The 15,409-nt window shown below is 36.9% G+C and overlaps 1 protein-coding gene across 1 annotated transcript; it reads right to left on the bottom strand.

Annotated features, from left to right (window-relative positions):
- Positions 1-690: 690 nt before the first annotated feature.
- exoc3l2a (exocyst complex component 3-like 2a) lies at positions 691-14,648 on the bottom strand. The gene is made up of 13 exons (XM_042724309.1): positions 14,496-14,648; positions 10,423-10,952; positions 9,737-9,957; positions 8,624-9,398; positions 7,035-7,149; positions 6,818-6,928; positions 6,592-6,692; positions 6,238-6,348; positions 5,410-5,545; positions 5,031-5,153; positions 4,795-4,950; positions 4,391-4,512; positions 691-1,835 (listed from the first exon to the last, which is right to left on the bottom strand). Exons 2-13 carry the CDS (start codon positions 10,935-10,937, stop codon positions 1,514-1,516), a joined length of 2,808 nt encoding a protein of 935 aa, XP_042580243.1. The 5' UTR covers positions 10,938-10,952; positions 14,496-14,648; the 3' UTR covers positions 691-1,513.
- Between the last annotated feature and the right edge of the window lie 761 nt (positions 14,649-15,409).

The raw sequence follows: 15,409 nt of genomic DNA, 5'->3' as shown, positions 1-15,409 counted from the left end.
TTATTCAAGTGTGTCTATTTTTACAAGTGTGTGCGTCGTTCTCCGACTACAGTTTGTTTGGGATAAAACAGGGTTGTTGTGTTGGAAAGGAAGTGGCCGCCTGTGGTGGTGTGTATACTTGGCTCTGATAAGAGGACTCATTTGGCACCTCTCAGAACAACAGGAATAGACCAGTTACCCAAAACATCCCTAAGCTGACAGACAGGAGAACTCAACCACAACTCAACCCAAACCCACAGAACTCCACATGGCTGAATGAAAGCTGAGAGGAGCCCACCTGCCACTGAAAATCTATAATTGCACTTACTCATAGAACATTTATCATGTAAATGGCATTGAGTAAAACAGATATTAGCACTCCAGTCTGGGGTCAGTAGTATTAATAACAAGTAAATATAAATTTTATATGTATATATATATATATATATATATATATATATATATATATATATATATATATATATATATATATATATATATAGTATATATATATATATATATATATATATATATATATATATATATATATATATATATATATATATATAGAATAAATAATTATTTCAATTGAAAAACTGTATTATTTTTGATCGAATAAAAGCCATGGTGGGAATTAAAGACTTCAATGGCATTTTAAAAAGCTTACTGACCCACACTTCTGAACAGTAGAGTATAAAAACAAAAGAAGTGTTAAAGAACACACTAGCAATTTTTATTACAATATAATTAATTTCCCAGTCAATGGGGCTTTTATTTCTTATTTACCTGAAACAAAATCACACAAGCATTTAATTCATGTCAGATTTCAGATCTCAGCTCAGATTTGTATAGTGATGAGACATGAAAAGAAATGAGATGTACAGAATCCTAAACTTTAGTACAAAAAAGAACTAAATCGGAGGAATTAACATTCACATTCTTTAAATGTTGCACTCTCAAAATCTGAAATGTGGCTGTTTATGCACTGTAGAATTGTACCTGGTGTTTGAGACATCATGTACATGCATCTGCTCTGTGTGTGGTTTAATGTCAAGCTAAAGCAGTGTTCTGAACAAAGCCTGCACTAATAAAAATTTCAGCATGTCCTCACTCTACAGTGATGAGTTTCCTGGCGCTCCTCTCAAATCATGTGGCTGTTCACACAACAGAGGTCCAGCTAGTCAGTATACAGCAGTCCAGTAACAGCCTGTATAAAGCGAGGGAGAATTATAGATCATTTCCCGTCCTTTGAAGTGTCCACTGACTTATTCCGCTCCAGCTGTGCTCTGAAGGACAAGTATTGTTGTGATTTTACTTTTGCTGTCATAACCTCATCTTATCCTCCTTTTTGACTGGGTTCTGACCACATTTATCTAGTCTGAATCAACTGACTGAGTGCACTTTTTATGCCATCTTTTGCTTAATATAATACTGATTTTATTATGTAATACTTGTTGTGATGCTGTGTAGTTATCGTTTATTGTGTCTTTTTTAAATATCAGGATGCTATGTGTTATGCTGCATTTCTTTATTTTTAAGGTTCAGTAAAGCGCTTTGCATGGCTTGAATGTGGTCTATCGTCATCATGTTTCTCATTTCGACTCATTCTGTTGCGGTTACGGTGCGGCCGGGCACTGGCAACCCATGATGACACAGTCAGACCGAAGCGGATCAGAACCAACCCCAGACAGGACATGTCTTTGGCCACTGCGATTTCAGAGAAGAGGGCACGATCTCGGGGCAGATTGATGGAGCTGTCGCTGTTCTCCAAGTCCCGGACAACAGCTAAAATCTCCTGACGGTCTGTCTGATGCACCATCCCACGGACATTCAACATAGCAGAGATGTGTTTCCTCCTGTGAGGAGATAAAATGAGAGAGCGAGGGTCATATTTCATGTTTCAAATATATTAAAGCATACATTTATGTCTTTGCACAAAACAAGAAATACATTACTCACAGTAGAAAAGACATATATAAATGTTATAATAATAATAATAATAATAATAGAGACAAATTTTTTGAGCTCATAATAAACAAAATGGAAAAAGTGGAGATGCACTAATTATAATTATGTTACAGCTATAAATGGCTGATATTAAAATGCTATAATATTCCTTAATAAAAAAAATATACTTTTAGTTAAATAAAAATAAAGCAGTAAAAATGCTGAAATTGAATTTAGGAATCACAGCAGTGTCTATTATTTATTTAACATTATTAACATTATATATATTTGTATTAACATTATTAACATTATATATATTTATATAATTATATATATTTATATTAAAATCATATATATTTTAGTATTTAGTAATAATACCTTAGTACAACAAATGTAGTTATATTTCTAATTTTTCAAATTTTTGTTAAGGTTTTTGGTTTGCATCTAATATTTATATTTGATTTGATTTCAGGTTTATTTTAATTACCACATTTTTAATATTTTATTTAAAAATAACTACACTTATTAAAACATCTAAATGTACAGTGTGACAAATGGACTTTCATTTTGATATTTGCATTTAAAAGTGTTAAATTATTGGTGTTATGAAGATTCATTTTAAGTGAGCATTCGATGACGACAAAGGGAAAAATAAGAGAAATGAACAGCATGAATAAATATCCAATATCCAACTGTTGCAATACATTACAAAAACTCTAATATCGTCTGATAAACATGGTACAGATATATCACGCATCAAAAAAGATCAGTTTTACTTGATCATATTGTCTTGTCAGTTACAGTCATAAATTTGTTCTGATGATGCTTGGTGAACAAATCAACATTTTTTTAAAGATTCATTTAAACCAAAGTTTCATCAGTTTCCTTTCAAACCATTATTTAGATAAAAGGACAAAGAGAAACTTTGAGATCAAAACAAACCACAAAACCTGTAATATTACTAAAAGAGCAGTCTGGCATTAATTCAGAGAAAGGTCATGTGAGAAATTTAAGCCAAACGTGTTTCTTTGTAATGATCCCTTGACAGCACTCATGGCTCAAAAAGCAAACTCAGAGTCAGCGCTCTATACTGAGAAGATGGCATGTCCTGCCTATAGATAACAATGTGACAGTGTGAGTCTTTGACAGACTTTCACATAAACAGACAGTCGAAAACAGGAAGCACCACTGCTAAGCACAAAGAGAAGTTAAGTAGCCTCCACTTTTTGGCTTTTGATCTCTAGTTGGTGTGTGTGTGTGTGTATTTGATTGGAGTGTGGCACCAGTCAGTCTCCTGTGACCTGGCAGGAACAGGAAGTACTCCACAGCCACTTCCTGTCTGCTGAGGAGGGTAGTGCGTCAGCAAGCAGGAGCACTGCCAGCCAGTGACTAACTGCACACACACACACACACACACACACACACACACACACACACACACACACACACACACACACACACACTCACTCTCCTCTTCATTCAAACAAAAACACTGGACTAAAGTGGGGTCACATCTCATCCATTCCCCTGTTTACTGTCTGCTGTTCCCTCCCGTCCACAGATAGGAAAGTTGGCACTGAGATGGAGCACCACGGTAACTATTTTCAGTCAGACATTCTTAAAATGACCTCAGGAAACAGAGAGGTGTTGTGAAAAATAGTCCTCAAGGAAATGAGAGGGAAACATGTCAGATTTTTCATGAATGAAAGCACTTTAAGACGACAGAGTTCAGGCTCTACCCTTCCGTATGTCTAAAAGTGTTCAACAAAAATGTATAAATGTAATAGTTACGTAAATGGACAAAGTTACATATTAATATACTGAGTGCTGTAAGAGCTAATAAAACATGTTCCCTCCAGTTTTATGCTATATAAAATCTACATCCTGTTCTACATTTGGCTTCTGTTTTATAGCGGTTTTTAAAAAACACATTCCGGTCTTAAAAGTTTATTGGTCAAGTTGCTAAAGGGCCATTTACACAGAATGCATTTTTGCATTCAACCCTCACTTTTCTTTGAAAACGTTATGCTCACATCTCTTGCAGCATCTTGCGGAACATAATGTGTTAAAATTGCTAGTAGATGTTGTTCAACTTCTACGCCTCGTCTCTACACGTTACGTTTATTCACATTCCACTGCTTTCCATCTTGCTTGTTTAAAAGCAAAAACATGTTTGATGTATTGTACAGAGCATGTGGTGTGGAGTGGAAGTCAAGCAGTTAGTGGATTTGTCTGGAGCGAGGTGTGGGTCTGAGAATCTTTGTTTTCTCTCACTCCATGATTGTTTTCATAATTTTTCAAACTAGTGAGGACATGATAAACCCGGACTGGACCTGATCAGAGGGTATGTTAGAACCCAAACCATACACTTGCCATTTCTGTGTATCCCTTCTGGTTCTTGAACCCTTATAGTTGTGACAGGCCTCTGCAAGTGGTTTTGATTCATTCGCCTTGGTGGTCTTACCGTATATCTGGAAATTCCTTCACCAAAACCCCAACTTCCATCTGAATAGAGGGAGTGTCCTCCAAAACTATGATCTCAGCCAGGTGAACAATCACACTGTCCAACCAGGAGGAAGTTGATTCTTAGGAAAGGAAAAAAAATAAAAATTTTGAAAATGTTTAAAATTAACTAAGTTTGATGTTGGCATTTTTGGTAAAATAAAATAAAATACAGTTTCAATTTGATTTGTAATGGCTTGTTGCAAATCACTTTTTTTTCTATTGACCACCAAAGTTTTATGCTTATATTCAGATTTACATACCTAACAGTACAGTACCTAAGGTCCCTCTCAAGGGCATTATCATATTTGGAAATCATTTAAGATAGTGTAAGGCATAATCTTTATTAAACTTAGTGGCACTGACCAGATCTTTAAAAAGAGCCTTCAGCTGTTTGGCCTCATCCTGCAGACGGAATGCCACTCTCTTCCTCATTTTGAGTGATGTACAGATAACCCGCCCCCTCATGATGGCACGAACATATTCAACCAGGACCCGCCTGTGCACCTCATTCACCAATGCCTGATTGTCAATCAGATGATCAGTTAATCAATCAACCAAACCATGAGTGTGTGAGAATGTGTGTGTGCTCTAAGTCGTACCTGATATGGAGGGCAGTCCATTCTGCGGAACTTTTTAAAGTGCTGTTTAATAGTCATCTCAATGCTCTCATAGGCCTCAGTGTTTTCCAGCCACTTCCTCTTTACCAGCTTATCGAAGAATGGCTGGAATCATGTTAGAAAATCATCAGTGAATGCTTTAAGAGTCAAATCTGTTTGATTTTTCTATACATTTCTGCCATATGTACATTAACTGACATAGTCACCACTGATAAGCTACTACTAAATATATTGTAGAAACTTAATTTTCTGTAAAGCTGCTTTGCAACGATTTGTATCGTGAAAAATGCTATACAAATAAACTTGAACTGAATTGAATTGAATAATCTGAGAAAGATGTGAATGTGTGCAAAGGTCTCACCCTGATGTTTTCAAACAGTATGTCCGAGAGAACTTGCACTGACTGGTTAACAATTCGCTCCAGAGATGATTGAGCTCGCTGGGAGACATCCTCACTGCCAAGAGCATCACACAGATGACAGCGCTCCACAAAATTCCTACAGAGTTCAACACAGGATTTAAAGTCTCCGGTGTTAAGTAGACTTGTTTTTTTTTTTCAGTGCCATTTCATTGCATTATTCTTTTTATATTATTTCTATTATCCTTGGAAGTCTTTTGTGAACATCGTTTTAAACTTGTGCATCTGGGTTACTGATCAGTTGACTCTCCTGACTAGGAACAGACTCACATTCACTTATTTAGTTTTATATATTACAAAATACACATTATTATAAAATGACTATTCTCTATAAACCTGCGACACTTTAGATGCAAAATGTGATTTTTGTACAGTATAGTATATTATAGCATAGTATATTCAGAAATTAAAAGAAAAATCTGTAAAAAATAGGGCCCAGTGTACTATGCTTATATGCAGGAATTTTGTGTTTTGATTTTACACAGATGTTTTACCAATGTTTTGATTTACGCATTTAGGGTTGAAGGAAATGTCCTTAACAGAACTTAACAGATAATGTTCTGGCAGAAAATTACTGGTAGCTTTTTTTATTAACCCAGTGTAGTTTCTAGTAAGATACCTGCATTTTTTTTTCAAGAACCTCCATTCTTCAAAACATAAATGTAGAAAATATACAGTTCTAAAGACATTTACAGATTTTTTTTCAGTCCTTAAAAACAGCCAGCATGGGAGAAGATGGAATAGACAGATATAGTGAATAAAATGAAAAACCTGAAAGGTGGAACACAGTTGACAAGAGCAATGGTCCTGGAGACATAACCATCCCCATGATCCCCAAACTCTGACTGTGTGTCATGGAACATCTCAACCTTTCTCTGGAAACTAAATATCACACAGACACACAAATTTCATAATTTTAGACTTCCCTATTCAAAAGGCAGATGGAAAAGGCATTCTTTGAATTTAATGTAGACACAATTTCAAAAAGTGCCCAGCCATAGTTGTGAACACGATCTTTATAAAGTAAATATCATTAAATTAATGATATGAGTTCATAAATATTCTTGCTGTGGCTTTTGTCATCATCAGCATTATTATTATCAAACTCTCTTGTCCCCATCTCACCTGTGCAGGAAATCTGCAAGTCCATTCAAGGTGCAGCGAGCAACACGAGCACCTAGTGGCTGACTGACAGCTGTCGATCTGTCCAAATCTACCTTCAGCCTCTGAAACAGATTAAGACACATGGATATGAAAAGACCATATAAATACACATACACCAACATACATTGCCAAATGTACAAAGTGGAAGGTATGCATACAGTAATGACTGTGGGATTGATGGTTTTACCTGTATAACAGAACAGGCAAGGCCAGACTGATACTCTTCAATGTGCAGCGTCTGAGCCCATCGCTTTTCTTCATCATCCAAAACTTGCGAGAGCTCCGTAGTCATCTTGTCCTGCATACACACATAATGGATATTATTTTAACACATCGGATATTACTGTTTCCAGAGATTAATAATTAATGCATAATTTGACTCAAAACTTTTCTAAAAGTGTTACCCAAACAGTCTCGACGCAGTCCTGTTCCAGCCGGTCTATGACATCTTCAGGCAGCAGAGGTTCAAGAGCTTCACACACTATAGTGCCCATTGCTCCAACTGTAGCCAGGACGTCCCTATGGGACACTAACTGTCAGAACTAGTGCATGTTTGTGTGTCCATACATGTTCAGCATTTCCAAGTTCTTTTGTGTATTTATGTTGTTCAGTGTTGGGAAAGTAACAACCTAATTACAATCCACCTACAATCCCTGCCGGTACTGGGAATCAAACCTGCAACCTTCTGGTTATAAGAATGGTTATGACTCTGAAACTATTAGGCCACGACTGCACAAATCAATAAATACATCAATTTTACTTTATAAATAAAATGTAACAGTCTAATGATATAATATTTAATTGAATCAGAGGTGTATGTTTGCTGGCACCAAAACAATAGCGGGGTTTGAATGAATGAACGATCTTAATTAGGGTGACGGTCTACATATAGGTCCCATAAAGGGGCAGTGATGTCAGAAGAACCAATCTGGGTCTCCCTAAAGAACCTATAAGTAAACAGTTCTTAAAAGAACCATTTTTCTTAGTCCGAAGAACATTTTAATAATCTAAAGAATATTTTTTCCCACCTTTCGTGCCATGGAAAAGTTTCAGGGATGTTAAAGGTTATTTGTGGAACCATAACTGCTAATAAAGAACTTTTATTTTTAAGAGTTTTTCAAACTAGAAGAGCCAAACAAAACAACAACTTTCTATTTTACATAACTGAGGCAAAAATCTGATTCACTGATTCACTAGTCTAATAGTCATTTGTGGATTGTAAGGGGCTTGTTTCCACATAAAATTCAAGAACACTGTGACAAGCTCTTATTTATAATTTTTTGTTAATTTCCAGAAGCTCTTCTTAACTGCACACCCTGACCTTTACTTTTTCAAGCAGTGCCAAATTAAAAGTTTTGTATTCCATGACTAAAATACAGGATAATATCTTTACTTAATCTAGTAGTATTCACTCATCAATTTTTTTTATATTTAGCTCTTTATACTTTCAACTCTTACGTTAGAATGAATCCATCTCTTCAATGTCATGAATGAGAGAAAAATGTAGGGCAAGGACTTCTGGTTGTTGGCCGTTGACTGGATTTTAGGATGTGGGTGTTGCACTCAAAAGTAAAGGCAGATGAATGTGAGGTTGCAAAGGCAGTTTTAAGTGGACTAAATAATTGGGGAAATCCTGCTTACATTGTTCACAATATAATCTATATTTTTTACCCTATCTATTTTCTAACCATGCATTAAATTTTCCTTTAATTAAAGTGCTGAGCTAATGTCATGCTACTGAAAAATACAGTCAAATTAGTAGTGTGGCTACTTTTAGTATACAAGACCGACCGGTGTTGTGGCTGTGCACAGTAATTCTCCCAGGTATTCAGTAACGTTGTTGTTCATTCTAATAAACAATGCATCTGATATTAATAGACCTGAGCTCATTCTTCCACTGGGTCATTAAACCAAGTGGAATGTGACTGCAGGAAAGGTGTGTGTAAAACTAGAAAACACACCTCAACATCTATGTGTACATGTGTAAAAATACCTGTTGTAAATGTTGTAGATCCAGTCCAGCAGTGAGTATGTGTCTGTGATCTGAATGGGTCCACTAGTGACGGTCTTCAGTCGTTTGGCAACAGCCCTGTGATAACTCTGCATGTAGACCTGAAAAACACCAAACTCCTCGGGATAAACCGCCACCACATTCCGACGTGCCGCATCCATATCCTCCACCAGTCGGCCCCTCAGTCGCTCCAAATACATGCCCATCTGCCCTGCAGCGATGCCACCTGGTTGTGGAAGACACCAGTCAGCTGCCTCTCCCACCGCCTCCACCCACCTTTGACGCAGTCTCCTGGGACGCTTGGAAGGCCGGGAATGGTCTTCGGACTGGTCACCAGTTTGGACGTTGGACTGGGCCTCTTGCCGCAGGGCCCAGACCTTGTCAGCCTGCTCTTCCTGTTGAATGACCAGCACCACTAGGCCAAGCTGAGGCCCGCTGCAGGGTTGACGTAGTGACTCCCTCACCACATCCCACATCTCTCTCTGAAGAGCCTCGTAAAGCAGCTCAACGTCTTTCACTTTGCGCAGCCCAGCATCCCACATGCTTGTGCCAGAATCCTTACTGCCTGAACCAGCCAACAGGGGGAGCCAGGGAGATGACATGAGTGTAGGAGGAGGTATGTTACTGGGTGTGGTTGAAGTGGGTGTGGTTTGTGTCAAGAGGGAGGGGTCAAGTTCACACTCCCTCTCAAGCTCCAGGATGTGCGTGTCGGCAAGCAGTAGGTCTCTCTGATTAACTAACTGTAAGATCTCCAACACTGTGAGAGAAAGTGAGAGATTGAGTAGTGTTACTTATCATTTACAGCCATGTGTTTAATCACTTGATGTGTTGTTGTCTTTGGAACAGGCTGTATATTGACACAGTTATCAGGTAGGATCTGCTGCACAAAGAAAGTGTATAATTTCCTGACTCTGTGAAAGTTTTTCTTGATTGGTCAGTGACTCACAGGGACTTTTGGACGCTGATACTGCTCATTAAGAGCTATGTGTTATGGGTCAAATATGGAGACCCCTGACTGTAAACGGTCACACTTTGTACATGCCATAAAAAGTACAAACAAGTATAGACGTAACATAAGCAAAAACACAGTTGTACCTGATAGTGGCTCCCTGCGTTTGACCGGTGGTTCTTCTTCTACTGACTCTTCATCGTCTTCCTGCGAACTGCGATTTGTTAGCGAGTCCCCTCTGAGTTTGCTCAGACTGACTATTCGTAGGAATGAGGGACGTCTGCGACTGTCTTCTTCGTTTTCAGTGGTCAGATCACCTGTAGGTAGACTATCTCTACGCTCACTCTCCTTACGACGGCCTGCAAACCTGAGGAAAGAAGATGCATTAAAAAAAAGTCCTTTCAAATACCCTCACAACAAGTGCAGAAAATAACTAGTCTCAGAAATAATGATCTCTGCAACACTGATTCTCAATTGGTTGGTTTCAGGTCTGGTCTGAAAAAGCAAAAAATGCTACATAACTAATAATATTTCATATTTACAATCATGCAAAATTAGGATGGCAAATGAAATGCAATAAATGGTGGCTTTTAACAGTGGGAAGAAATGCATCACATTTCTTTTGTTGTTGATGTCCAGGGCTATTGATGGTTGTTGCCATATCAGCTTCATTGGCTATTACACAGCAGATGGAAATGAAACATTACACACTATAATATCATTAATACAAAAAAAAACTAATAAAACAATGTTTTAATTTAGTGCGGGAAACAATTTGGAAGCATAGCCACTGATAACCACTGTTACATAATATGCATATTACCATTCTCACCTCAGTAAAGTCATGATCTCCTCTGAGGCTCGTCGATAGTTCTTTTTTATCTTTCCTGAGGCGGGTGCTGCCGGGAGAGTGGCACTTCGTAGTGAAGGAGTGGCACCCCACACATTTTTTCCGGTCATACGCAGGCCCTTGCCTAATTTTCCAAGGGTCTTCAGTGGTGATGAGCCACAGATTCGTTCCAGAGTTCCTCTCTTTTCTTTCGATCCATCAGTGACCTTTGACCCTCCACGCTGCTCTGCGTTTGCCTCATTCTCCAGTGCTTCGCTCACCTGAGATGATCTCTGGTAGTCTTGTCCATTCTCCCAGACCCCAACTTCTTCATTATTCCACCCCATGCCTGCCCACGCCCCCTCAAATGGATTCAGATCGGATGGTGGTAGAATGAGTTCCCCGTTGCTGTGGTTACTCTTTAGGGTGAGTTCACCATTAGTAAGATTACTCTTTTGGAGATCACCATTGCTGTTGTTACTTTTGATCATCCTGGGCAGCCTCTTGAGGATGGGCATCCTGTCACTGATTTACTATAAGACAAAATGGACACTGTAACATAGGTCAGAATCAATTGTCTTAATTGAAAAACATTGGTTGTGAGCATTTCATAAATAATGCTGCTGCTCATATGATATATGGGATAACCCCCATAGCATACATGAATCACCCTGCAGCAGATCTATACAGGTGGAGCTGGGGAAGGTGGAGGGTTTCTGAAAGGTGCTGCAATTGTTACAGCAAGCACTAGCCAAGTATTTGAATGTTGAGCAGCGAGCTCATTGGCTTCTGATACAAAAAGAACCAATCAGCTGCACCATGTGATAACATCATTATGTCCAATTGAGCTACACCTATTGGACTGCGCCATCTAGAGTTTTTAGAACTTTGCATTTCTATTATGTATCCTGAAGATGTCATATTACATGTTTTTTCAAACAGTTTGTCACATCCAATTAAATTCCACTGAGGTCAGTTACTTGCTGTAATTAGATTACATCTAAAAATGTATATATTTTATTGATTATATATATATAAATTACTATTCATTTTTATTATAAGTTAAATTAATTTAAACAAGATTTTCTTGTATATTGTATCATGCCAATAAGCCTGTGTGTCTTGCTTAAAGGTAACCAGAGCTAAACCCTGTTCAAACCGCCTTTGTCGGGTCTTTCTTAAATGACTTTGCCTTGTTGCATTCTCATTGTTCAGTATTCCGGTGAGCTGAGTGCATTAACAGCATATGTATGTTTGTGTTCTTTGAGGACATTAGCAGTTTTTAAGCTCCTATAATGGAAGCTTCCATCCAGATGTGTCAGAATAGTTTCCTGTCCTCAGTGTTTCTCAGAACATACACACTCCTTACTCAAACACAAACACCACACACACACTTACTTTCTGCAAAATCTCTCAGGGGATTAATAAAGTATTTAATAACAAATTCCACACAATCTGCAATCTACATGTTAAAATGGTCAGTACTTTAGTAGAAAATCTATCAACAGGTCAACATTAAGAGCATTCCTTGTGCAATTTGAACAAAGACTGAAATATGTATTAAGATAAAGAGGTGAAGATAGAGTAGAGAGAGCAGGGGAGGAAGGGAGAGGGAGGAAGGTGCTGTTGTGTAGCACACAGTGACCCCTGTGATTGTGTTTCAGCATCCCTGCTTTGCATTATTTCTGAGCAGAGTTCCCCTGTTGTGATGGTTAAAGATCTGGGCTGGGAACCAAAAGGTTCTAGGTTCAAACTCTTTAGTTTCATCAATTACAAGCATCACCATTGTACCCTTCAGCAAGGCATTTGCGTCAGCTGAATGAGTAATTGCATCTTTCACCTAAATCAAACTGACCCATTTGGTTATTTATTGTCTGGGTTCCAGGTGGACCTTCTGAAGGTATTTTTGTTCTTACATAATTCACAGTAAAAGACGGGAAAACATCACTTGTAAATGTTCATGTTTAGAAAGGAACAATATGTGTATTTCTCTAATAATATGTATGTGTTTAGAGACAGACAAACATTAAACAAACATTAACAGATGATAAAAAATGCTTTTCTTAGTTTTTTTTTTCTTTTTTTCTTGCTTTCAGTCAAAATATCTAAAAATCTGCCCATTGGCAGATTATTTAGCTTGTTTCAGGCAAAAACTCAATTTTGACTTGGTATTTTTTCTCAAAACAAGACAATAATTTTACTTGTCTAGAAAATCCTTCTTTATTCAAGAATTTTTAGATATTTTGGCTGGAAACAAAACAAGAAATCTAAGTAAGAAAAGCATTTTTTGCAGTGTAGAAACAGGACTGCAACAGAATCTAATAGTCTGGACTAGCGCTTGATTATCCCAACCTGTCCTCCAACTAATACGCTCGTATAGGTCGTTTGTCCAAATCCCTGAAATACAACCCATCAGAGCGTATACTACAATTGCGCCCCTATCGGCAAAAGGTCGTGTTCATATTAATGTTTTGTACTCTTTTATTTGCACCGTGATTTGCGTTTCGTGTAGCTCAGTTGGTAGATCATTGCGTTATACCTTGATATGCAATCATGCTATCATGGGTTCGATCCCAGAGAATGGACGTGCACGTAAAATGTATATGCTCAAAAAATCATAATTTAGCATGATTTCTGTGAGGGTTAGGTTTAGGGGGTGGGGTTAGGTGTGGTCATTCGAACGAATAAGCCTCCTAGTAAAATATGTACGAATTACTGTGAGATCGGTGTAAAAAGTCCACACATTGCATTTAAATAAACGTGCGCGTTTTGATTGGTAATGACGTTATACGTCATTTCATGACGACAGACGCAACGCGATACTGTCATTATTTTACGCCCGCTAGAGGCCGCTTAACGTTAAAACGTAAAAATAGGTCGTAATAAGGTGCTTGCACAAACGACCTATATGGTCGTTTTTTGTTGGAGGACAGGCTCGATTATCTATATAAAGGAAATGAAAGCACAATAAATTGCTGAGTTTTAGCAAGAAAAAAATAGCTTGGCAAAGGATTTCACTCAGCATCAGATAAATATCAGATTAACAATTAAATATTATAATTAACAAGCTAAAAACAAACAAACAAACAAGCAAGCAAATTGAATAATGTAAAGTGTGATTATCCCTTCAGTAGTTATAGGTGAATTTCAATAGCATCAACACCAATAACTTGGACTTCTGATGACCCTTCAGAAATATATTGGACAGTTGTTACATATCTGAGAATACACACTGGCACAGAGCAGTCTGCAGGACACTAGATTATTTGCTCTTATTTGTTTAGTAAAAGTCTACTAAGTACCTGAATTACATGAATTGTAAAGTCAATGTATATGCAGTATAATGTTTCGAGCTGGAGCTGTTTAGTTTGCCAAGCGCTAAATGAGGCATTTGGAGTACATTTTGTTATAAATTAACATTTACACTATTAAAAGATTAATTAAATTTAGGATCATCAGTACCTAATAAAAATAAGACAAAAATATTTTTCACATTATTCATGTCATGTGTTTAAGATCAGATCAAGGAGCAACAGTAAAGTGTATATGAATAACTAATTAAAATTGTCATTAAGAGTTTTAGAAACTAAATAAATAGTGTGTGTGGTTGTGTGTCATACATATAAATTTGAATGATTATGGACAGTTATAACATTAGTTATAACATTAGTATATATATATATGGTTACTCTTTAGACATTCTACTAGCTATAAGTAACTTTGCAACTGCATCTCAACTAACAATAAATATTAAAATAATTTCTGTAAAAACTGTTCCTGTAATACAGGTATCATGTGATACGTTTTTTTTTTTTTTTTCATTTACTATTCTGTCAAAATATGTTCTTATATGTCTTTTACTTTTTCTCCTTTTTAAAAAATTAAGTTTTAATTTTGATAACGTGTTGAAGTACATATATTAATTTTAATCTGAAACAATCATGTGACTAATTTATCATCTGTATTTAGAAAGAAAACTGTAATACTAAATGTGACTGATTATATAACTAATAATAAAAATATGTTTATTGATAATAACCCAAACATACAAGCACAAGTACATATGCATCGCTTACCTTACGCTGCAGTGGGCAGTCAGCTCAGGGCAAATCCATTCCAGTGTCTGTGAGAGTGACAGAGAACCTATCAGTAAGAGTGTGTGTGTCTGTCTCAAAGATTTTGGGGCCTTGTATTGGAATGTCGGAGGCAGCCATTCAGTTTGCTACCAGATGATGATGCATTTTCCTGAGGAAAAAGAGACACCCTCCCTAAATAAACAGAAATACACACACACCACTTTATATATATATATATATATATACATACATACACACACACACACACACACCAACAAAACATGTACAGTTTCAAATACAGTTTTGACAAACAATGAGCACCTCAACAGTTACTTAATCATTGTGTTCTTAATGTCAATAACCTTAATCTTAAACAGTTGCCATATTAAAACTCTCCTATTAAAAGAGATGGAATGGGCTATTCCTGTAATTCTCAAATATGAATGCTTTGCATTTGTCACCAAGAATTAGTTATTGGCAGTTGCTTTATTTCAGAGCTCTTTTAACTTGATTACAAATAAAAATGAACAAAAACAATATATGCGTGACTTAACAAAAGTCCTTCCTTGTGCAAGGCACTTAACCCCAGGTTCTGTACCTCAAATTTATGATTTCATTAGTTTGAAAGTAAAATCCTTATATTCCCGTGAATTTAATGATAGTCACCTCAGCTATTTTTTTACACTCCAAAGTACAAATAATACTGTCACATGATGTTCCTGACAATTCATACTTATACACCTGTGATATAAGATGATACCATATAAAAATATACTTTTAAAGCAAAAAGAAGGAACAGGGTTTGGATTAATTTTGTGTAACTGTTCTTGAAAAATCCCAAGAACTCAACATTTTGGTAATTAGGAATGGTATGAAATCGCATGATTTAGCACAAAGCCCATTGGCCTCTTGGA

Source organism: Cyprinus carpio, chromosome B5 (genome assembly GCF_018340385.1).
Source record: "Cyprinus carpio isolate SPL01 chromosome B5, ASM1834038v1, whole genome shotgun sequence".
NCBI lineage: Eukaryota > Metazoa > Chordata > Actinopteri > Cypriniformes > Cyprinidae > Cyprinus > Cyprinus carpio.
The sequence above is the reverse complement of the archived record's forward strand: the minus strand, read 5'-3'. Positions and strand labels throughout refer to the sequence as shown.